The following is a 27,280-nucleotide window of genomic DNA, read 5'->3' on the forward strand; positions in this document are numbered from 1 at the left end:
GTCTCACAGGGGTTGTTAATGCCTTTCCATCTCCTCTTCACCCTTCTGAACACTCTGGCTATACACTTGCCCACCTTCAGAAGCAAGGATTTAAGAATAGCCATAGTGAATTCCTGAAGGGTGAGTTGAAGATGGTTTTCTAAGATGTATCATTTTCCTAGAAGCTCCAGGCTGTAACCATGTATGAAATCTCTCTTCCTCTCTCTCTCTGTCTCTGTCTCTCCACACACACACATACACACACACACACACACACACACACACACACACACACATTTATTATGTAGCATCATAATTATCTTTATGTCTGTCTCATTAGACCAAGAGCTCTGGAGAGTAGGAACCCAGTCTTATTCACCTTTTGGCCCAGTAACAGTGCCTGGCACACGGAAAACAATGATTATTATTTTTCAAAAGAATAACTGAATAATACTAAGCTCAACATTTGCTAATAATCCATATTGTGTTTCTGCTTCTTTTTCTCAACTTTACTTTTTATTTAAATTTTAGTTAACAGGCATTGCAATATTGGTTTTAGGAATAGAATTCTCATCACGCACGCAGTGCTCATCACAAGTGCCCTCCTGAGTACCCATCCCCCATCAACCCCCCCATCTTCTACCCACCTCCCTCCGTCAACCCATAGTTTGTTCTCTATAGTTAAGAGTCTTTTGTGGTTTATTTCCCTCTCTTCTCTTTTGTTCCCCCTTCCCATACGTGCATCTGGTTCGTTTCTGAAATACCACATGTAAGTAAAATCATGGTATTGATCTTTCTCTTATTGACTTACTTCACTTAGCATAATATATTCCAGCTCCATCCATGTCATTACAAGTGGCAAGACTTCATTCTTTTTGATGGCTGAGTAATGTTCCATTGTGTATATATACCACATCTTCCTTATCCGTTCATCAGTCGATGGACATTAGGGCTCTCTCCATAGTTTGGCTATTGTTGATAATGCTGCTATGAACATTAGGGTGCATCTACCTCTTTGAATCTGTATTTTTGTATCCTTTGGTAAATACCTAATAGTGCAATTGCTGGATTGTAGGGGGATTTCTATTTTCTTATGGAACCTCTATAATGTTTCCTAGAGTGGCTACACCAGTTTGCATTCCCACCAACAGTGCAAAAAGGTTCCTCTTTCTCTGCATCCTTACCAACATCTGTTGTTTCTTGAGTTGTTATTTTAGCCATTCTGACAGGTGTGAGGTGGTATCTGATCATGGTTTTGATTTGTATTTCCTGGATAATGAGTGATGTTGAGTATCTTTTCATGTGTTTGTTGGCCATCTGGATGTCTTCTTTGGAAAAGTGTCTATTCATATCTTTTGCCCGTTTCTTCACCGGGTTATTTGGTTTTTGTGTGTTGAGTTTGATAAGTTCTTTATAGATTTTGGATACTGTCCTTTATCAGAATTGTCATTTGCAAATATCTTCTCCAATTCCATCAGTTGCCTTTTAGTTTTATTGATTGTTTCCTTTGCTGTGCAGAAGGTTTTTATCTTGATGAGGCCCCAATAGTTCATGTTTGCTTTGATTTCCCTTGCCTTTGGAGATGTGTCTAGTAAGAAGTTGCTCTGGCCAAAGTTAAAGAGGTTGCTGCCCGTGTTCTCCTCTAGGACTTTGATGGTTTCCTGTCTCACATTTAGGTCTTTCATCCATTTTGAATTTATTTTTGGGTATGGTGTAAGAAACTGGTTTCATTCTTCTGCATATTGCCGTCTAGTTTTCACAGCACCATTGTTGAAGTCTGCCTTTTTTCCATTGGATGCTCTTTCCTGCATCCAACTTGTTGAAGATTGGTTGGCCATACATTTGTGGGTCCATTCATCGAACTCTGTTGTGTTCCATTGATCTATGTGTCTGTTTTTGTGTCAGTATCATATATCTTGATGATTACAACTTTGTAATATACCTTGAAGTCTGGCATTGTGAAGCTTTGAGTTTTGGTTTTCTTTTTCAAAATTACTTTGTCAATTTGGGGTCTTTTCTGGTTCCATACAAATTTTAGGATTGTTTTTGTAGCACCATGAAGGATGCTGGTGTTATTTTGATGGTGATTGCATTGAGTGTGTCGATTGCTTTGGGTAGTATAGACATTTTAACAATGTTTGTTCTTCTAAACCATGAGCATGGAATGTTTTTCTGTTTCTTTGTGTCCTCTTCAGTTTGCTTCATAAGCTTTCTGTAGTTTTCAGTGTGTAGATCGTTTACCTCTTTGGTTACTTTTATTCCTAGGTATCTTATGTTTTTGGTGCAATTGTGAATGGGATTGATTCCTTGATTACTCTTTCTGCTGCTTCATTATTGGTGTGTAGAAATGCAACCAAATTTTGTACGTTGATTTTATATCCTGCAACTTTGCTGAAGTCCTTGGTGGGGTCTTTGGGGTTTTCCATGTTGTCTGTGAATGGTGAAAGTTTGACTTTTCCTTGCTGATTTGTATGCCTTTTATTTCTTTTTTATTGTCTCATTGCTGAGGCTAGGATTTCCAGTAGTGTGTTGAATAACAGTGCTGAGAGTGGACATCTCTATTGTGTTCCTCACCTTATGGGAAAGCTCTCACTTATTCCCCATTGAAGATGACATTAGCTGTGGGCCTTTCATATATGGCTTTTATGATGTTGAGGTACATTACTTCTGTCCCTACTTTCTTGAGGGTTTTTATCAAGAAAGGATGCTGTATTTTGTCAAATGCTTTATCTGCATCTATTGAGAGGTTCATATGGTTCTTATCATTTCTTTTATTAAAGTGGTGTATCACCTTGATTGATTTGTGAATACTGAACCAGCCCTGCAGCCCAGGAATAAATCTCACTTGATTATGGTGAAGAATTCCTTTAAAGTACTGTTGAATTTTGTTTTCTAGTATCTTGTTGAGAATTTTTGCATCTAGGTTTATCATGGATATTGGCCTGTATATCTCCATTTTAGTGGGGTCTTTTTGTCTGGTTTTGGAATCAAGGTGATAATGCTGGCTTCATAGAATGAGTTTAGAAGTTTTCCTTCCATTTCTATTCTTTGGAAGTTTGAGAAGTATAGGCATTAACTCTTCTTTAAATGCCTGGTGGAATCCCCCCCTGGGAAGCCATCTGGCCCAAGAGTCTTGTTTTTTGGGAGATTTTTGGTTATTGATTTAATTTCTATACTGGTTATGGGTCTGTTCAAATTTTGTTTTTCTTCCTGTTTGAGTTTTGGGAGTTAGGGAGTTTCTAGGAATTTGTCCATTTCTTCCAGATTTCCCAGTTTTTTGACATATACTTTTCATAGTATTCTCTAAGTGTTTGCATTTCTCTGGTATTAGTTATGATCTCTCTTCTTTCATTTGTAATTTTATCTATTTGGGTCCTTTCTCTCACTGTCTCTTTTTTTTTTTTTTTTTTTTTTATAAGTCTGGCTGGGGGTTTATAGATTTTTTTAATTCTTTCAAAGAACCAGGTCTAGATTCTATGGTCTGTTCTAGCATTTTGTTGTTGTTGTTTCTTTATCATTTAATTCTGTATTCTTTATTATTTCCCCCACTTCTGCTGGCTTTAGTCTTTATTTGCTGCTCCTTTTCTAGATCCTTTAGCTTTAAGGTTAGGTTGCTTATTTGGGATGTATCTTGCTTCTTGAGATAGGCCCGAATTGCAATGTACTTTCCTCTTAGGACTGCCTTTGCTGCATCCCAAAGGTTTTGGACTGTCGTGTTTTCATTTCCTTTCCTTCATGTATTTTTTAATTTCTTCTTTAATTTCCTGCATAGCCCATTCATTCTTTAGTAGGTAGCGCTTTAACCTCCATGTATTTGAGGATTTCCAAAAATTTTTCCTGTGGTTGACTTCAAGTTTCATAGCATTGTGGTCTGAAAATATGCATATTATGATCTGAATCTTTTTGTACTTGTTGATGGCTGATTTGTGACCCAGTATGTGATCAGTTGTGGAGAATGTTCCATGTGCACTCAAGATGATGTGTATTCTGCTTTAAGATGAAATGTTCTGACTATATCTGTTAAGTCCATCTGGTCTACTGTGTCATTTAAAGCCATTGTTTCCTTGTTGTTCTTCTGCCCAGATGACCTTCCCACCGCTATAAGTGGGGTATTGAAGTGTCCTACTATTATGGTATTGTTATCAATGGATTTATTTATGTTTGGGATTAATTGATATATATATATTCGGGTGCTTCCAAGTTGGGTCATAAATGCTTACAATTTTTAGTTCTTCCCTTTGAATAGACCCCTTAATTATGATATAATGCCCTTCTTCATCTCTTATTTCAGTGTTTGTTTTAAAATCTAGTTTGTCTGGGGGCGCCTGGGTGGCTCAGTAGCTTAAGCGTCCAACTTTGGCTCAGGTCATAATCTCATGGTTCGTGGGTTCAAGCCCCATGTCGGTCTCTGTGCTGACAGCTCAGAGCCTGCCTGTAGCCTGCTTTGGATTCTGTGTCTGCCTCTCTCTCTGCCCCTCGCCCACTCACAGTCTGTCTCTCAAAAATGAATAAATGTTAAAAAAAATTAAAAATAAAATAAAATCTAGTTTGTCTGATGTAAGTATTGCCACCCCAGCTTTCTTTTGGTTTCCATTAGCATGATAGATGGTCTTCATCCCTTCATTTTCCATCTGTAGGTATATTTTGGTCTAAAATGAGTCTCTTGTAGGCAATATATAGATGGATCTTTTTTTTTTTTTTTTTTATCCTTTCTGATACCCAATGTCTTTTGATTGGAGCATTTAGTCCATTTACCTTCAGAGTGATTATTGAAAGATAGAAGTTTAGTGCCATTGTATTTTGTTACCTGTAGAGTTGGTGTCTCTGGTGGTGCTGCTCTCGGGTCCTTTCTCGCTTTTGTTACTTCTGGTTTTGTTTTTTTTGTTTTTGCTTTTGTTTTTTCCTCTACTTAAGAGTCCCACTTAAAATTTCTTGCAGCGCTGGCTTAGTGGTCAGAAACTCTTTTAGTTTTTGTGTATGTGTGTGGGGGGAGGCGGGGGGAACTCTTTACGTCTCCTTCTGTTTTGAATGACAACATTGCTGGATAGAGTATTCTTTGCTGCATATTTTTCCCATTCAGCACTTTGAATATATGTTGCCACTCCTTTCTGGCCTGCCAAGTTTCTGTGGACAGACCTGCTGGGAACCTGATTGTTTTCCCTTATGGGTTAACAATGGGTTCTTGCAATGGGGAACTTTTGGGTTCCCTTTGCTGCTTTCATGATTCTTTTTGCATTTTGTGAATTTAACTATGATATGTCTTCGTTATGGCCAATTTTTGTATAATTTAATGGGAGTTCTCTGTGCTTCTGGGATTTTGATGTCTGTGTCTTTCCCCATTTTCAGCTATAATTTGCTCACATAAACATTCTTCCCTTTTTTCTCTTTCTTCATACTTTGGGGCTTTAATGATATGAATATTAATACATTTTAGTAATTGCCGAGTTCCCTAAGTCTGTCTTCATGATTCCTGACCTTTGTTTCTCTCTTCTCTTCAGCTTCATTGCTCTCCATCATTTTATCTTCTCTGTCGCTAATTTGCTCCTCTGCCTTGTGCATTCTTATTTTATGGACTCCATTTGGGTTTACATCTCATTTATAGCATTGTTAATTCTGCCCTGACTAGATTTTAGTTCTTTTATCTGTGCAGAAAGGGATTCCCTGGTGTCTTCTATGCTTTTTTTCATGCCCAGCTAGTATCCTTATAATTGTTGTTTTAAATTCTAGTTCAGATGTCTTATTTATGAAATCCCTCACCACCATTTCTTCCTGTTCTTTCTTTTGAGGCAAATTCCTCTGTCTTGTCATTTTAGAAGAAGAAAAAACAAGAATAATAGTATTAATAATAGAATGAAATAAAAATTAAAATGTTGAAAAAAATCAAATAAAGGAAGCTAGATCCTAGGTGTTTTTGTCTGCTTGCTAATTAAGAGAAGCTTGATAGAAAATAGAAAAATTTAACAATTACGATATAAAAATAAAAAGCAATAAAGTAATATAAAAACAAAATTAAGTAAAAAATCTTGCTGTTTCTGAATCCAAGAAACAAAAGAAAAACAACAAAAACAAAAACAGAGGCAACAACCACAAAAAAAAACGAACAAAGGAAAAGATCCAAATGAAGCTAGATCCAGTTTCTCCTAGAGCTGAAACTTTGCAGCAGTCTATTATCGGTAGACTAAGCACATGGAAGGGATTTGTGCTGATTTCTGGGAGAGAAGAGATTCTCTGGGAGAATCTGCTGCTCTGATTCTCAGACCAACTTGCCCTAGTGGAGGTGTGTTTTGAAGGCACAGGGGGCAGGGCTTGGTGGAATGGTTCCATCCTCCACTTGATGGTGCTGTTTAGCTGCCTGGGGTTGATCAGTGTCGGTGGGCCAATGGTGAAAATGGTTTCAACCCACTGTGTAGTCCCCAGAGTGGGAAGTTCTTGCTGTCACAGGCACGTGACCAATTACTCCCCTGTGTCCCTTACTTCCATCAGCTCCCTGCCTCTCCCTCTCTGTGAGCTATCTGCCTACCATGTGGCGCCTCTCTCCAGAGTTTTATATCAGGCACAGCTGTGTTTCAAAACCCCACACTTCAGAGACCCCCCAAGGTAGTAATGCACACTGATCTTCTGGGAGGAGCATCTTGCCCTGGCCAGGGCCAGATTGTTCTCAAGAAAGGGTTGCGCCACCACGCAGTGGCAGCAGCTCAGAGTTTATGGGAAATCACAACACACAATTGGTGCCAGTGTTTGTTGCCTTCAGCTGGCATCTCTCTCTTCCTATACAGTTGAGTGTGGTGGCTTGATGGTGCCCACCAGGTCTCTTGCCCATGGAAAGGCTGGGTCACCTGTACCAACTGCACTCCGAACAGGTGAATCACTTCTTCCTGGCGACCCTGGGAATCCTTAGACCACGCTGTTCGCCCCAGGGGCTCTGCCCTCATTCCTCGATGGATCACCACCAGGGGCTGACCTCTGAAACTTCAGACTCTGCTCTCCGCTGTGTATAAAATGCTGGCAGGACTGAAACTCTCTCCTTTTTCCCCTATCCATAGTTTTGGGGAACAGTTTTCTTGTGCAGTCCCCTGTGTGTTTTCACTCTTTCTAGCTGCTTTCAGGGGGTGTGCTTTCTTGCACCAACCCAATTTGCTGCTCTCTCTCCCCCTCTGTCTTTCTCTTCTTTATGACAGCGGCTCCCTCCCTTCTGTGGCACCTTGGCTCTTCTGTCCCCCAGTTTACCTCTCCACATCATGTACCTGCCATGTGCTCTCCCTCAAATTATGCAGATTGGTCTGTTAATCCTCAGATTGAATTCCTAGGTGTTCAAAATGGTTTGATATTGATCTAGCTGTGTTCAAGGGACCAGACAAACCCAGGGACCCTTACTACTCCATTTTAACTGCTCCCTCAAATGTTTTATAGGTATCTGACGGTTACAGAAAGAGACACAATGTTGGGTATTTTATCATATGTTTAGTTAACACATCAATTATGCTTTATACCATGATTCAAGAAAATCTGGGCCTTTATCTTCAGTAAGAGGTTTTTTTTTTTTTAATGTTAATCCATTCTAATCACCTATAATATTTATAAAATTTATATCTACTTTTTTTTTCCCCAAATGCAACACAGAACATAGCTTATGAACTTTCTGAACTGAACCCACAGGTTGTGTAAAATCTAGAGTAGAGACACAGAGGTGCAGAATATGTGCATATGTTCATGTTTTAGGGAATGATATAATAGAACAGAAATTATTCCCCTTAATTCTTGTGAGGTAATCTAGAAAATATCATGCCTCAAAAGGAGTTTAATTTCCTTAAACTTTTATCAAGCCTGTATCTGGGGTAATTTGCATGCTGAAATACCACACAGTGTCTTTATGTTTACCTGTCTTATTCTTTTCTTTCTCTGAATAGAGCTGTCTTATCCTAATTCCAAGATTTATTACCATGAAAAACATTGTGAAGAAGAAAAATAAATCTCATTATAACATGCATTGCACACGGGTGCAGTGACACCTGACAAGTTCTGTTATAGCCAGTGATTAATACCTCTTCCAATATAGTTTTGCTTTATAACATTTTGGAGCATCCTTGTTGGGGAACATTGTCTATTATGTAGGAAAAGAACATTTTCTTCTGATTGCAATGCAATTACTAAAAAGCAGTCTCTGATCAGAGGTAAAACCTCCAAAATTCTTTAATTATTCCTGCTTTTTCTATATTATGTGGCCGATATGTATTGTATTTATATGGTGTGTTTGAGGGAAGGCTGTTAAGTCTTTTGAAAATCTAATGGTAAACTGTAAATATAGAATCAAAGATTTCACAATAATTACACAGCATGGGGAAGCCCAGGAACTTTGAAATTAGACCATAGAGTCAGAGCCCCAAGAGTCTTGTGACTTTGGGTAAGCCTCAGTTTTCTCACCTAAAAACAGCCTCAGTTTTTTCTCACCTAAAAAACATTTGGTGATGTGAAGAGTAATTGAAATATCATGTAAAGCACTTAGTGCCAGTCATGTTATAAGTGCTCAGTAATTGTTAATTAGCTTTATATAATACTGCTATTAACTGAGATGAGCCAGTTAAAAATTCTCCTGGTATGGTAATTTTTATCACATGCAAACAGAATTCTGGCATAATAAATTTTCTTCTTTGTTTATAAGAGTGTGGTTCTCATATAAACAAATTAGAAGTTTCTTTTATGAGGGAGAGAAAATAAAGAACTAGAAAAGCCACCTCAAAGCAGAGGCAGACAAATTTTTACAGTGAAATTTTGGCAAGTATTAGTAGGGATTAAATAATAATAAGTCTTAGAGCTACATTCCAGTGGCATTTATGAGGAATAAAGCATATACTTTGGGATAAGGTTATTATAGCAGAGCCAAGACTATATAAATATGAGTTCGGCCTGCATTCAGCTACAATAAACAGAAGTCTCAATTTTGGAAGTATCTTAATCAGCTTATTTTTCCCATATAGCAGGTCTGGAAGTACACAACTATTGGTGTTGTCTTATTTCGACAAGATCAGGGCCTGGATTTATGAGATCATTTTGGTGTTTCTCTCATCTTCTTTGTGTTTAATAGAAGATGGCTGCTACAGCTCCAGACTGCATGTCTAATTTTATAGCAGAGAAAAGGGAAAAAAAAGAAGGGAGTGCCAGCTGTATCCTTCTCTTTCATCAGGAAAGAGAAGAACCTTCTAAGAGGTCCTAGAAGATTTGTACTTATGCCTCATTGGTCAGAACTATGTCATATGTCTGCCCCTGGTCCTAAGGCAGCCTATAAAAGCAAGTAGCTCTTCTGGGGCTGGATGCATTGCTGCCCTGAATATAATCAGAATTCTGATGGTAGGGAAGAAGAGTATGGGAAATAGACATGGACTGGGTACCATCTTATGGGTAGTGCCGTACCGGGTATCAAACTGGTGCTTCTCCAGTCTTTTTCTTGTCATGCAAATTATTCTGTATCCCTTTGATTCACAGTAAAAGCCAAAGCACAAGTCTCAGGAAGTTCAAGCTAATAACTTGTAGTCAAAAGGTCTTCAGACAGTTAGATGGAGAATCAGCCATTGTTGTTGGCATATTCATTAACAGCAGTAACATATTAATTCTTCTGGTTCATGAACACAGGATTTCTTTGCATTTGTTTGTCTTCAGTTTCTTTCATTTCAGAGTTATATAGTCTCATAGTCTTATAGTCCACCTCCTTGGCAAAATTTATTCCTAAATATTTTATTGTATTTGGTGCTATTGTGATAGAATTGTTTTCTTTGCTTCTTTTTAAGCTATTTTGTTAGTATATATAAGCACAGTTGATTTCTGTATGTTGGTTTTATATCCTGCAACTTTACCGAATTTGTCGATTACTTCCCTCAATTTTTTGGCTGTGTTTTTAGGATTTTCTGTATATAAGATGATGTCATCTGGAAATGTAGACAGTTTTACTTTCTCCTTTCTGATTTGGATGCCTTTTAATTCTTTATCTTGCCCTAACTGCCCTAGCTAGGACTTCCAGTACTATCCTGATTAAGAGTGGTTAGAGTGTGCACCCTTGTCTTGGTCCTGATCTTAGAGGAAAAGCTTTCAACCTTTCATTTTTAAGTGTGATGTTAGCTATAGCCTTGTTGTATACACCTTTATTATGTTAAGGTGTGTTCCTTCTATTTCCAATTTGTTGAGAGTTTAATCATGAAGTCAAGGAAGGGTCAATTGTATTTTTTTTAAATCTGTTGAGGGAATCATATAATTTTTTATCTTTTGTTCTATTAATGTGGTGTATCACATTTATTGATGAATCATCCTTGCATCCCAGGAATAAAGCTCACCCGATCCTGGTATAGTGTCCTTTTAATGTGTTTTTGAATTCAGTTTGCTAATATTTTACTGAAAATTTTGCATCCATGTTCATCAGGGATATTGATGTGTAGTTTTCTTACAGTGTTCCTTATCTGGCTTTGGCAGTGTTGGTCTTGTACAATGCATTTGGAGTATTCCCTCGTCTTTAATTTTAGAAGATTTTGAAAAAAAAAAAAAAGAATGGCTAATTTTGCTGGAAGTGTTTGGTAGAATTCATCATCTCATTTGAGGAATTCTTTTTGGGAAGGCTTTTGATTTCACATTGAATCTCCTTGCCCCTGTATTGCTCTGTTCATATTTTCCATTTCTTTCTGATTTGGCCTTACCTGGATGTTTCTAGGAATTTACCCATTGCTTCTAGGTTATCCATTCTGTTGGCATATAACTGTTCATAGAAGTCTCCCATGATTCTTTACATTCTTTGGTATCACTTGTAATGTCTCATCTTTCATTCCTGTTTTTATTTTTTTTTTAAGTTTACTTATTTTGAGAGAGAGAGAGAGAGAGGGAGCACACACGTGTATGAGAGAGGGGCAGAGAGAGAGAGAGAATCCCAAGCAGGCTCTGCACTCTCGGCACAGATGCCAATGCATGGCTTGAACCCAGGAACTGTGAGATCATGACCTGAGACAAAATCAAGAGTTGGATGCTTAACCGACTGAACCACCCAGGTGCCCCTCATTTTGTTTTTATTTATTGAGTCTTCCTTTTTTTTTCAGACTGGCTAAAGGTTTGTCGATTTTTTCTTCTTTCTGTAATACCAGATCTTAGTTTTGTTAATTTTTTTCTACTTTTCCTCTGGTCTCTATTTCGTGTACTTTTGCTTTGATATTTATTATTTTTCTCCTTCTGCTAATGTTGGGCTTGGTTTATTCTTTTTCTGATTCTTGAGATGTAGAGTTAGGTTATTTATTTAAGATCTTAATTTTTCATGGGATGCCTGGGTGGCTCAGTCGGTAAAGTACTTGACTCTTGATTTAGGCTCAGGTCATGGCTCTCACAGTTGGTGAGTTCAAACACCCCACTGGGCTCCACACTGACATCGCGGCGTCTGCTTGGATCCTCTCTCTCTCTTCCCCTACCCTGCTCATGCTCTTTCTCAAAATAAATAAACTTTCTAAAAAATCATTTTTTTCTTAATATAGAAATTATCTATATAAATATTATCCATATAAACCTCCCTTTTAGAATTGCTTTTGCAGCATCCCATAATTTAAGTATGTGTGTTTCCATTTTCATTTGTTTCAGGATACTTTTTTAATATCCTTTCGATTTCTTCTTCGACCCTTTGATTATTGAGGGGTGCGTTGTTTAATTTTCACATATATGTAGATTTTCCAGTTCCTTCTTATTGATTTCCACTTTTATAACTTTGCCAGTAAAGATAATTGGTATGATTTCAGTCTTCTAGATTTGGTAACACTTGTTTGTGATTGTATGAAGATATGATCTATCCTTGAAGAATGATATGTGTGCACTTGAGAAGAATGTGTATTTGGTTATTGTCTAATGGAATGTCTTCTATATGTCTGTTAGGTCCATTTGGTTTAACATATTGTTTAAATCCAATGTTTACTTGTTGATTTTCTATTGGGATGATCTATTCATTCTTAAAAAGTGTATATTAAAGTCCAGTTTTATTCTTGTATTGTTTACTTCTCCCTGCGGATCTGATTATATTTGCTTAATGTATTAGGTGCTCTCGTGTTGAGTGTGTATATATTTTCAATTATTATGTCTCCTTGAAGAATTGGTCCCTTTATCTTTATACAATGGCCTTTGTTTCATGTTACTGGTTTTTACTTAGTCTGTTCTTTCTCATTTTTGTCTGATATAGCCACTCTTGTCCTTTGGTTTTCAGTTGCATGGAATATCTTTTTCCATCCCTTCACTTTGAGCCTATGTGTGTCCTTAATGCTGAAGTGAGTCTCTTTCAGGTTTGGTCTTCTTGTTTGGGTTTTGTTTTTTTTTGTTTTTTGTTTTTTTTTTTTTTTTTTTTTTTACCCATCAAGATACTCTTTGCCTTTTGGTTTAAAAAGTTCAGTCCACTTACATGTACAGTAATTATTGACACATAAGGACTTACCAGCACCATCTTTTTAATAGCTTTCTGCCTGTTTTGTAGTTGCCTTTTTCCTTTTTGCCTCTCTTGCTGCATTCCTTTGTCGGTTTGTGATTTGTCACTGTTGTATGCTCTGATTCCTACGTCTTTAACTTTTGCAAATCCACTATAATTTTTTTTGTGGTTACTATGAGACTTACCTAAAACATCTTATAGATCTAAGTCTCTTTTACACTAATAACAGCTTAACCTCAATCTCACATGAAATCACCACCCTTTTATTCTCCTCCTTTTATGCTTTTTAGTGATGATTTGTCTCTTTTTATATTGTATATTCATTAGCAAATTATAATAGTAATACTTACTTTTGCTACTCTTGTTCTGACCTTTACAGTAAAATGGGTAACACACTATCATATTATAGTATTAGAGTTTTCTGAATTTGACTGCATGTCTGCCTTTATCAGTGTGTTTTATATTTTCGTATTTTTTTTTATTTTTCGTTTTTAAATATTTAATTCTGAGAGAGAGCAAGTGGGGGAGGAGCAGAGAGAGAGGGAGACAGAGAATCCAAAGCAGGCTCCGTGAGGTCAGTGCAGAGTCTAACGTGGTGCCCGAATCACAAACTGTGAGATCATGACCTGAGCCAAAATCAAGAATTGGACACTTAACCGACTGAGCCACCCAGGCAGCCCTATATTTTCATGTTACTAGTTAGCTTCCCTTCATTCCAGCTGGAAGAACTCCTTTCAGCCCTTCTCATTAGGCAGGTCTAGTGGTGATGAATTCCCTCAGCTTTTGTTTGTTTGGGAAAGTCTTTATTTTCCTTCATTCTTGAAGGATAATTTTGCCAGAAAGGTTTTTTTTGTTGTTTTTTGGGTTTGTTTGTTTGTTTGGTTTTGGTTTGCAGTTATTTTTTCTTTTGGCACTTTGAATATATCATCCTAGTCTTAGTCTGTACGATTTCTGCTGAGAAATTCACTGATATCCCCATTGAAGTTCCTTTGTAGGTTATGTATAATCTCTACTCTTGCTACCTTTAGGTTTCTCTCTTTTTTTGTTGTTGTGTTAGAAGGTGGGAGAGGGACAATAAAGTATCCTCCAAATGGAGAAGGCACTTTGAGACTGAGAAACAAAGAAGGCAACTTCTTTTGGTTTACACAGTGTTTTATTCAGGGGAACTTACTGATGGGGGGATCAGGCAGTAGATGATCCAGTTGCTTTATAGTTATTCTGTGCAAAGTCAAGACATTAATCCACAGATTTTATAGAATGAGAGGACACACAGGAGGGCATTGTAGTGAGATCGAAGGGTTTACATGCATCTCAAAGGGGTTTGCATGTATCTAATTTGCAGATAATCTTTAATTAGATACTATGGCACCCCCTGTGCCACCAGGAAGGGGCAGGACTATGTTCTCTAACAGATACATGGGAGACCAAAGCAAGCCTCTTCTCATCCTGGCCTTGGTGGTCTTTTCTAAGACCATATTAATCTTCAAGGGGTCTAGATATGTAGCCCCCAAGAGAGGTCATCAAGTGAACATGAACAAGATGGAGGGCCAAAGATGGAATCAGTGTTGTCAGCACTCTACAGTTTGATTTTTGATGTTTCTATCATGATGTGTCTTAGACAAGGACATTTTGAATGAAAATAATGGGGTGATCTATTTATTATGTCTAAATCTTTTCCCAGAATCTGGAAGTTATCTGCATTATTTCTTGAAGCTTTCTGTTCCCTCATCTCTTCTCTTTGTGGAACTGATTCAGAAATTTTGTTTTGTTTTGTTTTGTTTTGTTTTATAAGTGTCCTATAGATCACATAGGCTTTCTTCACTCTCTAATTTGTTTTTCTTTTTTGTCTTCAGACTGGGTGTTTCAAAGTGCCTGTCCTCTAACTCATTCTATCTTCTGTTTGGTCTACTCTGCTTTTGATTCTCTCTGTTGTGATTCTGTTCCATTAAATTCTTCAACTCCAGAGTTTATCATTGATTCTTTTCTATGATTTCTATCTCTTTGTTAAATTTCTCATTTTGGTCATGTGTTCTTTTCCTGATTTCCTTAAATTTTCTTTCTGTATTTTCTTGTACTCATTGGGTTTCCTTAAAACAGCTTTTTTGAATTCTTTATTGGGTAAATCATACATTTTCATGCCTTTGTTTTGGTTTGGTTTTTGGAAGATGATTGTGATCTTTTGGGTATGTCCTCCTTCCTTGATTTTTCATGAACCTGATGGAGTCTGGAACACATACATCAGCAGGAACTATATCCCTTTTATGCCCTCTGAGAATCTTATATACTACAGCCCTGATTTGCCTCTTCTCCCCATTCATGGAGCTCTCTAAGTGATGCTCTGGATACCGTGAGAGAAAAATGAGTCTCTTCAGCAAAGTCCTGCACAAATTTGAAAACTGGGCATTCATTCATGCCCAGGCTCTCCCTTTTCCCTGTGGGAGAAAATACAGGCCATCTATTTAGCCCTGTGCTATACCACCTTTGGGAAGCGGTGATGTTGATAAAGACAAGGTCTTACCCAATCTAGTGCCTACAAACTCGGGTTTTTTTCCCTCTAGTGGATGTTGGAACTTTTCCTCTGGAAATCAGGACTTCCCCCAAAGGCTTTATGATCTGAAAGTGATTGCTTAACTCACTGTTCTGCATGCACTCCCAGATCACATCTGAGAGGGGCGGGAACCAATTCACAGTCTCATGTAGGTTCTACAGCAAGTACTGATATCTGGTAGACCGGTGAGCTAAACCCACCGTGGGTCCTGTGGTGCAAGGCGCTGGGTTCCACAACTCACACAGAAGCGCTTATGTTTGTGGATTTATTTTTATTATTGCAGGACAAAAATAAGGTGTGCCCAATGCTGCAGTGATGCCGATCTCACCCTCATTTAGATTTTTACTATTTATCAATTAATTTTTTCCTCAATGTACATAAGACGTTTCTGGATTAGAGATTTATTATTTTTCAGACAGACTATAGCCAGTGAGTGGTTTCACGTGTCTCAGGTCTTGCCTATGGAACAACACAATGAAGCCGGGTCAGATGTCTTCCACACACAGAGTCTATGTATTGTAGGCAAATATTAAAAAAAGAAATAATTTTTCTCTGCTTTTTACAAATGGAATAGAGGAAACTTCTTCCCTTCTTCTGAGAGAGTTTCATTGCAAATATGTAAGTCTTTGGGGGGGGGGGTGTAAATAAATCTCTCAATGAAAAGCCCATTGGTCTTCAGTTTTACTACTCAGAAATACATACAGCCCCCGGAAATGTAAACACATACCTCCGGGATTAAGTAAACCTCTCTGGAGTCCTCACAATGTATTCAATTGTAACTTAATTCCTAAAGTTTACTTTTAGTTCAGAACCCCAAATTTCAGTAAAATTTGCCCTGAAAGCCCTAACTGTGCAATAACGCAAAAACATTTTCTCTATAGTCCCAGAGAGGGACATTTCACTAGTATAACAAGTCACTCTGTCAGGAGGACATGCAGTCATAAATTTGTCTATGTCTAACAACAGAACTACAAAATACATGAAAGCAATAAATAATTAAAGGAATAAATAGAAAACCCCATGACCATAATCATGTATCTTAATATACCTCAGCAATTTGTGTAGCAGTAGATTTTTCAAAAATCATCAGAGACATAAAAATCTGAACACTATCAGCTACCTATTTAAGAATATTGCTGGGGCTTAGCCCATTGGGCATCAGACTTCGGCTCCAGTCATGATCTCTCAGTCCGTGGGTTCAGGCCCCATGTTGGGCTCTGTGTGAACAGCTCGGAGCCTGCAGCCTGCTTCAGATTCTGTGTCTCCCTCTCTCTCTCTCTCCTCCCCCACTCGTGCTCACTCTCTCAAAAATAAATGTTAAAAAAAATTGAAAAAAAGAAGAATATTGCTGTTTCTCTTGAGAAAGACTACCAGCAGTGAAAAAGGATACTTGTTTCTGTAGCTCCTAGCAGCAAGGGGGCTTCATATTTTTCAATGTTATTATTTGTTAATCTGATAAGGCAAACCATGGTACTTGTATTTATTTTCTTTTCGATAATTTCTAAGTGATTGAATATTTTTGATTTTTCCTTTTTAAAAAGTACATCAATAATTTTATATATATTTCTGTATTATTGTAGTCTTTTTATTATATTGTTTTCTATTACAGTTATTTCCCCCTGGTCATTAATTTTTGAATCATCTTTTTCTTATATTCTTTAACTTGTAGAAGTTAACATTTAGTTGAATCCATCTTTTTTTGTTTAGTCTAATCCATCTTTTTAAAAATTTTTATTTTAGAGAGACAGCGCAAGCAGGGGAGACGGGGGGAGAGAGAGAGAGAAAGAATCTTAAATAGGCTCCATGTTCAGTATGGACTGGCTGCGGGACTTAATCCCACGACTCCGGGATCATGACCTGAGCCAAAATCAAGAGTTGGATGCTCGGGGCGCCTGGGTGGCGCAGTCGGTTAAGTCTCCGACTTCAGCCAGGTCACAATCTCGCAGTCCGTGAGTTCGAGCCCCGCGTCGGGCTCTGGGCTGATGGCTCAGAGCCTGGAGCCCATTTCCGATTCTGTGTCTCCCTCTCTCTCTGCCCCTCCCCCGTTCATGCTCTGTCTCTCTCTGTCCCAAAAATAAATAAACATTGAAAGAAAAAAAAAAAGAGTTGGATGCTCAACCGACTGAGTCCCCCAGGTGCCCCAAATCCGTCTTTTTTTAAGAAATAGTTTTTCCTTTGGTTTCTACAACTTATTTTTTATAATTTTACCAATGACTTATAGTCCATATAGGGCATTATCTCTATAACCAATGAAGCATTGAAATGGGCCAAGTAATATGATTACTGTCTCATGTTCTGACAAGTTAGACTACTAAAGTATTTATTACAATATTACCCTACTCTTATGCAATTTAAATTTATGTCTTCTTTTTGGTTCTCAGATCATTCATAATTTCACAAGGCGAATCCAGACCAAAATCAAAGATCTTCTACAGCAAATGGAAGAGGGGCTCAAGACAGCTGATCCACATGATTGCTCTGCTTATACTGGTTGGACAGGTGAGAATATAGGGTATAGTTAATTGATGTTCTGTTTGGGGATTACAATTGTAACATCTGAATTTAAAATTTGATTCTTTTAAAGTGGTAAAGTTTTATACCCTTTAAACAAAATCTTGAACTTCTTCAGTGATGAGATACTTTGGAATTTTATTTCTAAAGAAATCTTTTCTGCCTGAAATTTGAACTTTGGTATGTAGTATGTCATATTTTTATAGCATTATTTATTTGACCTAATATATGAGTATCTATGAAAATGTATAATAAGAGATAACTTGCTGTAGGTTCAGTTTTTTATTTGCCTTTACACTTTGATCTTTGTGACAAGTTGTGGTATATGATTTCTCCATTGTACCTAAACTATTTAACCTATTGCTTGTACCCATTTGACTCATTTAGACACATAAAGATTTTGCTTTTGAATTTAGTGATAATAATTGAATAAGCAACCAGTAATACACTTTACATCCAAAAACTTAATTTCAAAATTAGCTTGCCTTAACTAATCTTTATATTCTTATTATTTTACCGTGTAGCCAGAACATTATGATAACTATTTAGGGAGTATAAGGAAATAAAGACCTTCTTCTGAGGGATTAGACTACAGTATGATTAGTGCCAATAATAATTTTCATATTGATTTATAGCCTTTGCTAAACTTTTATAGTTTAGTCAATGAATAGCATAGACATAAGTATACATGTTAGAATACTGAGAACCGATACGATACCTGCTTTTGCAATACACAATCGAAAATTTTTTTTATTTGTGTTTATTTTTATATTTATTTCTGTGGTGCTTTATTTATATTTGCCTATTATGAATACAACATTTACATAAATGACATTACAATTAAATTTTTCAAACTTTTAAACCCAGGAAGACATGGAGTTAGTTCAACTTATACAGCCAAAGAAATTTATCTTAATATAAATTTAGATAACTTTGGCTAACTTGAAGTGAATTCAAAGAAGGATATTTTGAAAGGAAAAACAACATAGTTACTCTTAGCACAGATTTTCCCTAAAACACCTTTTTCTTTTTTCTTTTCTTTTATTTCAAAGTTTTATTTAAATTTTACTTAGTTAACATATAGTGTAATAATGGTTTCAGAAGTATAATTTAGTGATTCATCACTTACATATAACACCCAGTGCTTATCACAAATGCTCTCCTTAATGCCCATCACGCATTTACCCTACCTACCCCCCCACCCCCCCGCCCCCCCCACCCATCAACCCTCAGTTTATTCTCTATAGTTAAGAGTCTCTTACGGTTTCCTTTACTCTTTTTTCCCCTTTCCCCTATGTTCATCTGTATTATTTCTTAAATCCCACATATGAGGGAAATCATACAGTATTTAATCTTTCTCTGACTGACTTATTTTGCTTAGCATAATACATGCTAGCTCCATCCATCTCATTGCAAATGGCAAGATTTCATTCTTTTTAGGCTAATGTCCCATTGTGTGTGTATATATATGTGTGTGTGTGCGTGTGTGTGTGTGTGTGTGTGTGTGTGTGTGTGTGTATCACATCTTTTTATATGTTTTGAAGTAGTTTTTGTTGTTTAGTTCAAAATTTTAGTTAAATTCTAGTTAGTTAACATATAGTATAATATTGGTTTTAAGAGTAGAATTTAGTGGTTCATCACTTACATATAACACCCAGTGCTCATCCCAACATGAGATGCCTTCCTTAATACCCATCACCCATTTAACCCATTTCCCCACCCACCTCCCCTCCAGCAAACCCTCAGTTTGTTCTTTATAGTTAAGAGTCCCTTATGGTTTGTTTCCCTCTCCCTTTTTATTTTCTCTTTTCCCTATGTTCATCTGTTTTGTTTCTTAAATTCCACATATAAGTAATAAGTCTTTTACTTAAAATATTTCCTTTTGTTGAAATAGGAGTTTTAATTTTATTAGGTCCTAAATGCTAATTTTAACATCCAATTTTAGGTCCTAATTTTATTAGGTCATAAATGCTATGCATCAGAAACACTCAGAGGGCTTTATAATAAACAAAATATTATGAGCCTTTATCCCAAAATGACAAAATGAGGATCTTAGGTGGAGGAGTCCAAGAATCAATATTTCTTAAAAATCCTCATTTATTGTCATCTTTTAGAATCACTGATAGAGCTATGATAGAGGTATTTGGTGTGAATGATTAAAAGTAATATTTAAGACTCTGGGATTCAGGTAGCACTATGGAATGTATTTACACCCATGCTTCTCCTATCTTGTCTCCTAAAACTGTATAATCAAGAAGAATGAATGAAGTACCCACAATTTAATTTTTAGGCAAAATTGTGAGATAGAGAATACACCAAATAATAATGGATGAAAAATAAGTCGAACCCAAAATGACTGTGGAAAACCACAATGGTGTCCAGGTGAAGAAAGCCAAAGGACCCATGGGTGGCAAGTTGTATTCTGCAATTCCCCGTCTCCCAAATCAAGAAATAATTATTCTCAGAAGGATGAGACACCCAGAGAGGGAGTTTTTGCAGGCATATCTGAGTATGAAGTGGGCAAGGAAGAGAGGCAAAAAAAAAGGTATGGAGAGTATATAGGGAACAGAGGTTATAGAATTTAAAATAATTTTTAATGTTTATTTATTTGAGAGAGAGAGACAGATTTGGGGGGGGGGGGCAGAGAGAGAAGGAGACACAGAATCTAAAGCAGGCTCCAGGCCCTGAGCTATCAGCACAGAGCCCGACACAGGGCTCAAACCCACGAACCACAAGATCGTGACCTGAGCTGAAGTTGGACACTTAACCAACTGAGTCACCCAGGTGTCCCGAGGTTACAGAATTTTTTAAAAACCATTCCAAAAAGAGGGATTGTTGTATAAGGCAGGAACTGCATCCCTGGTGGCACTGCTAATTGTGTAGGTAAGGAAGGAAACATCAGTGATAGGAGCCCTTATGAAACCAGAATGGGTATGTGAATCAAAGGAAATCTGGTCACCCCAAGTCACCATATACGAATAAAGTTTGTCACATAATAAGAAGAGGATGCCCTTGAGATGAAGGCTTTTTTTAGCTGGGAAAGATATCCTCATCCTTTCCCTCTTTTAGAGAATCTCTCTGTTAATAATAGTTGATTGAGAAAAATTCATCTAATTCAAACTTAAGGAAAAAATTCAATTGTATACATAATATTAGAAAAAGCAGGAATATCACATGTTGTTAATAGAAGAAAAAACATCGGGAAGATACCATTACGATGTGGAGAAAATTTGCAGCATTTTCAACAGTGATTTTGGAACCTGCTTAAGCAATTGGGTCACAAAGCAGAACCAAGGGAACTCAAAAAAGAGATGGAAAGACAATAAAATAATGTGAGGCTGAATAGTGATACTACAGAAAGCACAGCAATACCATAAAAATGGGGGGAAAAAAAAACCATAAAATGAAGAGAGAGTTCTAGTTTCTGGTCTGGGATGCAATGACTTTAGAAGTTGCCACTGCACCCTAACAAGTAAAAATCTGAACAAACTGAGAGAAACAGTTGTTACAGCCGTCAGTATGGTGAGGTCATAGAACAAATGGCTACACCAAAAATAGAAGAGATAAACAGGGAGAGATAGAAAAATCACAGTTTACCAGAGAACAGATCCACAAGAAGAAACCTCCATGGGAGGCTGTGTAGGGAAAAGAAATTTAAACTTTAACTGATGAATTTCTAGAGGTCGAGTCTGAACGAATACGAGAGTACAAAAGCCTCTAGCTAGACCCAGTTATGAGGAGGCTTCCACACTTTTTTGTGAGGTCAACTCCGGGAGATCTCTCAGGTCCTCACTGTGGATACTGGAGAACAATCCCTTTGTGCTTCTGGAAAGGGGAGGGAAAAGGAACCATTCTGAAATATGCCAGAGCAATCTTTTTCATAACAAGACCAGCCCTCAGGAGAAAAGTTTTTACCAGAGCCTTACCCACTGGAGTTTTATTGAACCCAGACTTCCCTGGGGGAAGGGAAATACCCAACTCCACCCCCCTTATAACTATCCTGTCCAGCCTACAGAGAAGAAAACACTGAGAAGCTCTAGTGAAGTTCATAGTCCAGGGGCATAGACTCACAAAAAGACTAAGACCTAATCATAGAACCATAGAAAGCTCCCACTCCCCTATTCCTTACTACCACATCACTAAAGGACTAGATACTGCAGTTTCTTTTACCCAGTACATTATATCTACCTTGCACAAAAAATGCAAGGAATGGGGCACTTGGGTGGCTCAGTGGTTAAGCATCAGACTCTTGAATTTGGCTCAGGTCGTGATCTCATGGTTTGTGAGTTAAAGCCCAACATCAGGCTCCATGCTGACAGTGTGGAACCTGCTTGGGATTCTCTCCCCCCCCCCCCCCACTGCTCCTTCCCCACTTGTACACTCTCTGTCTCTATCAAAATAGAAGAATAAACTTAAAAAAAATTACCAGGAATACTAAAAGGCAAAAAAATAAAATAAAACATTTTGAAATGAGTAAATAAACATCAGACCTAAAATCAGATATAGCAGGAATGTTAGCATTATCAAACCAGGAATTTTCAAATACTATGATTAATATGTTAAGGATTTTAGTGAAAAAAGTAAACATGCAAGAATAATAATGTAAGTAGAGAGATGGAAATTCTTTTTTTTTAAGTTCTTATGTAAATTCCTGTTACCAGAAGTCCTAACTAATGCAATGAAACAATAAAAGGAAATAAAAAAGTATACAGATTGGGAAGGAAGAAATAAATCTGCCCCTGCAGATGGCATTATCATTCTATGTAGAAAATCAGAAATAACCCAGGGGCTCCTGGGTGGCTCAGTTGGTCAACTCTTGATTTTGGCTCATGTTATGATCCCAGGCCCAGGGTCATGAGATCAAGCCCCACATCAGGCTCTGTGCTGGGCATGGAGCCTGCTTGAGTTGCTACTCTCTCTCCCTCTCTGTCTTTCCCTCACCTGCTTTCACTCTCTTGCTCTCTCTAAAAAATAATAATAAAATAATAAAATAAATAAAAAATCAATAAGCACTTATTGCAAAGTTGCAGGATATGAGGTTAATATACAAAAATGAGTTCACTTCACTATATAAAAACAATGAATAAGTGGAATTTGAAATTCAAACCCAATATCATATATATTAACATCCCCCCCCAAATGAAATAGGTATAAATTTAACAATGTACAAAGCCTACGTGAGGTAAACTACAAGTATCCTATGAATGATATCAAAGGAGAACTAAATAAATAGAAAGATAGTCCATGTTCATGGATAGGAAGACTCAATATTGTCTTTTTTTTTTTTTTCACCTTGATATATAGATTCAATGCAATGGCAGTTAAAATTGGAGCAAGTTATTTTGTGGATATTGACAAGCTGATTCTAATGTTTATATGGAAAGGCAAAATATCCAGAATAGCCAACTCAGTATTAAAAGAACAAAGTTGGAGGAGTGTTACTACCTGAAAGTAGGACTTGCTATAAAGCTACAATGATCAAAACAGTGTGGGACTGGTGCAAGAACAGACAAACAGGGGTGTCTGGGTGGCTCAGTCAGTTAAGCATCTGACTCTCGATTTTGACCTCAGGGTCGTGAAATCGAGCCCCACATGTAACAGGCTCCATGCTGAGTGTGGAGCCTCCTTGGGATTTTTTCTCTCTCTCTCCCTCTGTCCCTGTACTCTGCTCATGCTCTTTCATAAAATAAACTTTTTTTTTTTTAAGAACAATAGACAAATAGATGGATAGAGTAGAATAGAGAGCCTAGAAATGGACTTGCTTAAATGTAGTTTAGCAAATACAGTCCACTGGTCTTTGACAAAGAGGTAAAAGTAATACAGTGGAGCAAAGATAGTCATTTTAACCAGTGATGCTGGCACAACTGGGCATGCACATGCAACAAATTACTTTAGACACCTTTCAAAAAACAGAATTCACTCAAAATGGATCATAAGCCTAGATGGAAAATGGAAAATGATAAAGCTAGATGATAACATAGATGAACACCTAGATGGCCTTTTTATATATGACACCAAAGGCATGATTCATGAAAGAAATAAATGATAAACTGGCCTTTGTTAGGATTAAAAACTGCTCTGAGAAAGATAATGTCAAGAGAATGGGAAGACAAGCCACAGACAAGGAGAAAGTATTTGCAAAAGACATTTTTGGATTTTTATGGAATATGTACAAAGAGCTCTTGCTACTCAATAAGAAACAAAGAAACAACCCTATTACAAAATGTGCAAAAAAACTGAAAGGACCTCACCAAAGAAGATAAAACAGATGGGAAATAAGTATATGAAAAGATGTTTAACATCTTATGTTATTAAGTGATTGTCAAAATCCAAAATGCTGACGATACCAATTCTTGGTCATAATGTGGAACAGAACTCTTATTGCTAGTATATATTTAGTTCCCCTTTCTCCACATCCTCACCAACATCTGTTGTTTCCTGAGTTGTTAATCATAGCCATTCTGACAGGTATGAGGTGGTATCTCATTGTGGTTTTGATTTGTATTTCCCTGATGATGAGTGATGTTGAGCATCTTTTCATGTGTCTGTTGGCCATCTGGATGTCTTCTTTGGAAAAATGTTCGTTCATGTCTTCTGCGCGTTTCTTCACTGGGTTATTTGTTTGTTGAGTGTTGAGTTTGATAAATTCTTCATAGATTTTAGATACTAACCCTTTATCTGATATGTCGTTTGCACATATCTTCTCACATTCTGTCAGTTGCCTTTTAGTTTTGTTGATTGTTTCCTTCAGTGTGCAGAAGCTTTTTATCTTGATGAGGTCCCAATAGTTCATTTTTGCTTTTATTTTTCTTGCCTCCGGAGACATGCCAAGTAAGAAGTTGCTGCAGCTTGGTGGGAATGCAAACTGGTGCGGCCACCCTGGAAAACAGTATGGAGGTTCCTCAGAAAATTAAAAATAGAACTACCCTATTACCCAGCAATTACACTACTACGTATTTACCCAAAGGATACAAAATGCTGATTTGAAGGGGCATATGCACCCCAATGTTTATAGTAGCACTATCAACAATAGCCAAATTATGGAAAGAGCCCAAGTGTCCATCGACTGATGAATGGATAAAGAAGATGTGTGTGTGTGTGTGTGTGTATATATATATATATATATATATATATATATATATATATGTATACACATACACACAATGGAATACTACTTGGTGATGAAAAAGAACGAAATCTTGCCATTTGCAACAACGTGAGTGGAACTAGAAAGTATTATGCTAAGCGAAATAAGTCAGTCAGAGAAAGAACAAACTGACGGTTGCTGGAGGGATGGTTGGTGGGGGAATGGGTAAAACAGGTGATAGGCATTAAGGAGGGCACTCTTTGGGATGAGCACTGGGTGTCGTGTATAAGAGATGAATCGCCGGGTTCTACTCCTAAAGCCAAGACTATATTTTATATTAACTAATTTGAATTTAAATTAAAAAAAAAAGAAAAGAAAAAAAAGAATTTTGAAATAAACAGAAGAATATGCATCAGAGACTGAATAAGCAACTCTAAGCCTAACATAAAGTTGCTATCTGGCCATTTACAAAAAAAAAAAAAAAAAAAAAAAAATAGGTCCCAACCCTATAGTGGAGAACTAGCTAAAATATTGAGGAAACACAGGCATAAGCTTATAGTAACGTTGATTACTTATAATCATAGACTTAAGATTCAAACAAGTTGCAGATAGGGAAAGAAGACACAGAAACATGATAAATGAAATGGGGAAACAATTGAAACCAAGGAAATTTTAGAAACCACGTTTCTTTTCACTGTGTATAAATTTATTTCACAATATGTGTGAAATGGATAATTCTTGTGAATATATAATCTACTAAATCTCAGCCTAGAAGAGGTAGAACATCTAAAAAGACAACTTCCAAACAAAAATTTGAGACACATTGCTTGCTTGATAAGGAATTCAAATTGTTTTGAAGGTGCTCAATAAGCTACCAGAAAACACAGAATGAAATCAGGTAAACAATACATAAAAAGTTTAACAGAGAGATAGAAACCATAAAAAAAAAAAATCAAAGAGGAATTGGGGAGCTGAAGAATACGATGAATGAAATGGAAAAATGCAGTTGAAAGCACCAACAGCAGAATGAGGCAAGTGGAACAAAAGAATCTGTGAACTTAAAGGCAGGATCATTTATACTTATCCAGTCAGAGGAGAAAAAAGTAAAAAGAATGAAAAAAGAGTGAGAAAGCCTCTGTGAATTATGGGATATCATCAGGTGAAACAGTGTATGCATTAGAGCAAGGAATTAGCAGCAAGAAATGAAGCCAGAGGTATCATTCTGATTTCATAATATATTGCAACGTTATAGTAATCAAAGTAATATAATACTGGCATGAAAACAGACACAATAGCTGAATGGGACAGAATCGAGAAGACAGAAATAAACCTATGCATAAATGGCTAATAATCCTTGACAAAGGCAACAAGAAAATCATCTCTTCAATAAATTGTATTGGGAAAACTGGAGAGCCACATGCAACAGAATGAAACTGGACCCCTATCTTTCACCACTCTCAAAAATTAGCTCACAATGAATTAAAGGCTTTAAATATAATGCCTGAAAACTCCTAGAAAAATATGTAGGGGAAAAGCTCCTTGACATGGATCTTAACAATGATTATTTGTATATGACACCAAAAGCATAGGCAACAAAAGAAAAAATAAACAGGTGGTACTACATCAAACTAAAAGGATTCTGCACAGCAAGGGAAGCAATCAACAAAAATGTAACTCACAGATAGGGAGAAAATATTTGCAAACCATGTTTATGCTAAGGTGTCAGTATCCAGAATACATAAGAAACTTATACAACTCAATAGCAAAAATTATAATGGTAATAAATAATAACAATAATAATGATGGTGATGATGATGATAATAGTAATGATTTAATTAAAATGGGCCAAGGACGTGGGTGGATAGTTTCTCAAAGAAGGCTTATACAACTGGCTGACACATACACAAAAAAGTATTCAACTTCACTAATTATCAGGAAATGCAAATCAAGACCATAATAAGATATCACCTCACACCTATTAAGATGGCTTTTATCAAAAATAGAAGAGATGACAAATGTTGCCAAGGACGTGGTGTAAGGGGAACCCTAGTACACTGTTGGTGAGAATGTAAATCAGTGCCACCATTATGAAAAACACAGGATGGGGGTTCCTCAAAAAATTAAAAATAGAACTACCAGATGATCCAGCAATTCCACTTCTGGGTATTTTCCAAAGGAAAAACTTAACTCAAAAAGATGTATGTACCCCTATAGTCATTGGAGCATTATTCACAATAGCCACGAGATGGAAACAACCTTAGTACATATCGATGGTTAAATGGGTAAAGAAGTTGTGATACCTACCGATATCTAAATCTACATCTACATCTACATCTATACCTACATCTGCATGGATGTAATGGAACATTATTAAGTCATGAGAAAGAACGAAATCCTGTCATTTGTGGCAACATGGGTGGTCCTAGAGGACATTATATGAAGTGAAATAAACGAGACAGAAAGGAAAAAATTCAGTGATCTCACATATATGTAAATTCTAAAAAAAAGGAATTGAGCTCATAGAGACAGAGTTCAGTGGTGATTACCAGGGCTGGGGTGGGGAAAATGGGAGAGGTGGTGGTCAAAGACTACAAACCTTCAGTTATAAGACATGTCCGTTCTTTAGATGTAATGTACAGCATTGTAACTATAGTTCATAATACCATATTATATAATTGTAACTTGCTAAGAGTAGATCATAAGTGTTCTCATCACACACTTTAAA

The 27,280-nt window shown here is 36.9% G+C and overlaps 1 protein-coding gene across 1 annotated transcript in view; it reads left to right on the plus strand.

Moving 5' to 3' along the window:
- The window catches only part of LANCL2 (LanC like 2), a 60,418-nt gene that overhangs the window by 7,626 nt on the left and 25,512 nt on the right, over positions 1-27,280 (plus strand). Inside the window, exon 2 of the mRNA XM_003982621.4 lies at positions 17,339-17,456. Within this exon, the coding sequence (XP_003982670.1) occupies positions 17,339-17,456 (118 nt within the window). The remainder of the gene's footprint in view (positions 1-17,338; positions 17,457-27,280) is intronic.

The sequence above is a fragment of the Felis catus genome, chromosome A2, assembly GCF_018350175.1.
Source record: "Felis catus isolate Fca126 chromosome A2, F.catus_Fca126_mat1.0, whole genome shotgun sequence".
In the NCBI taxonomy this organism is placed as follows: Eukaryota; Metazoa; Chordata; class Mammalia; order Carnivora; family Felidae; genus Felis; species Felis catus.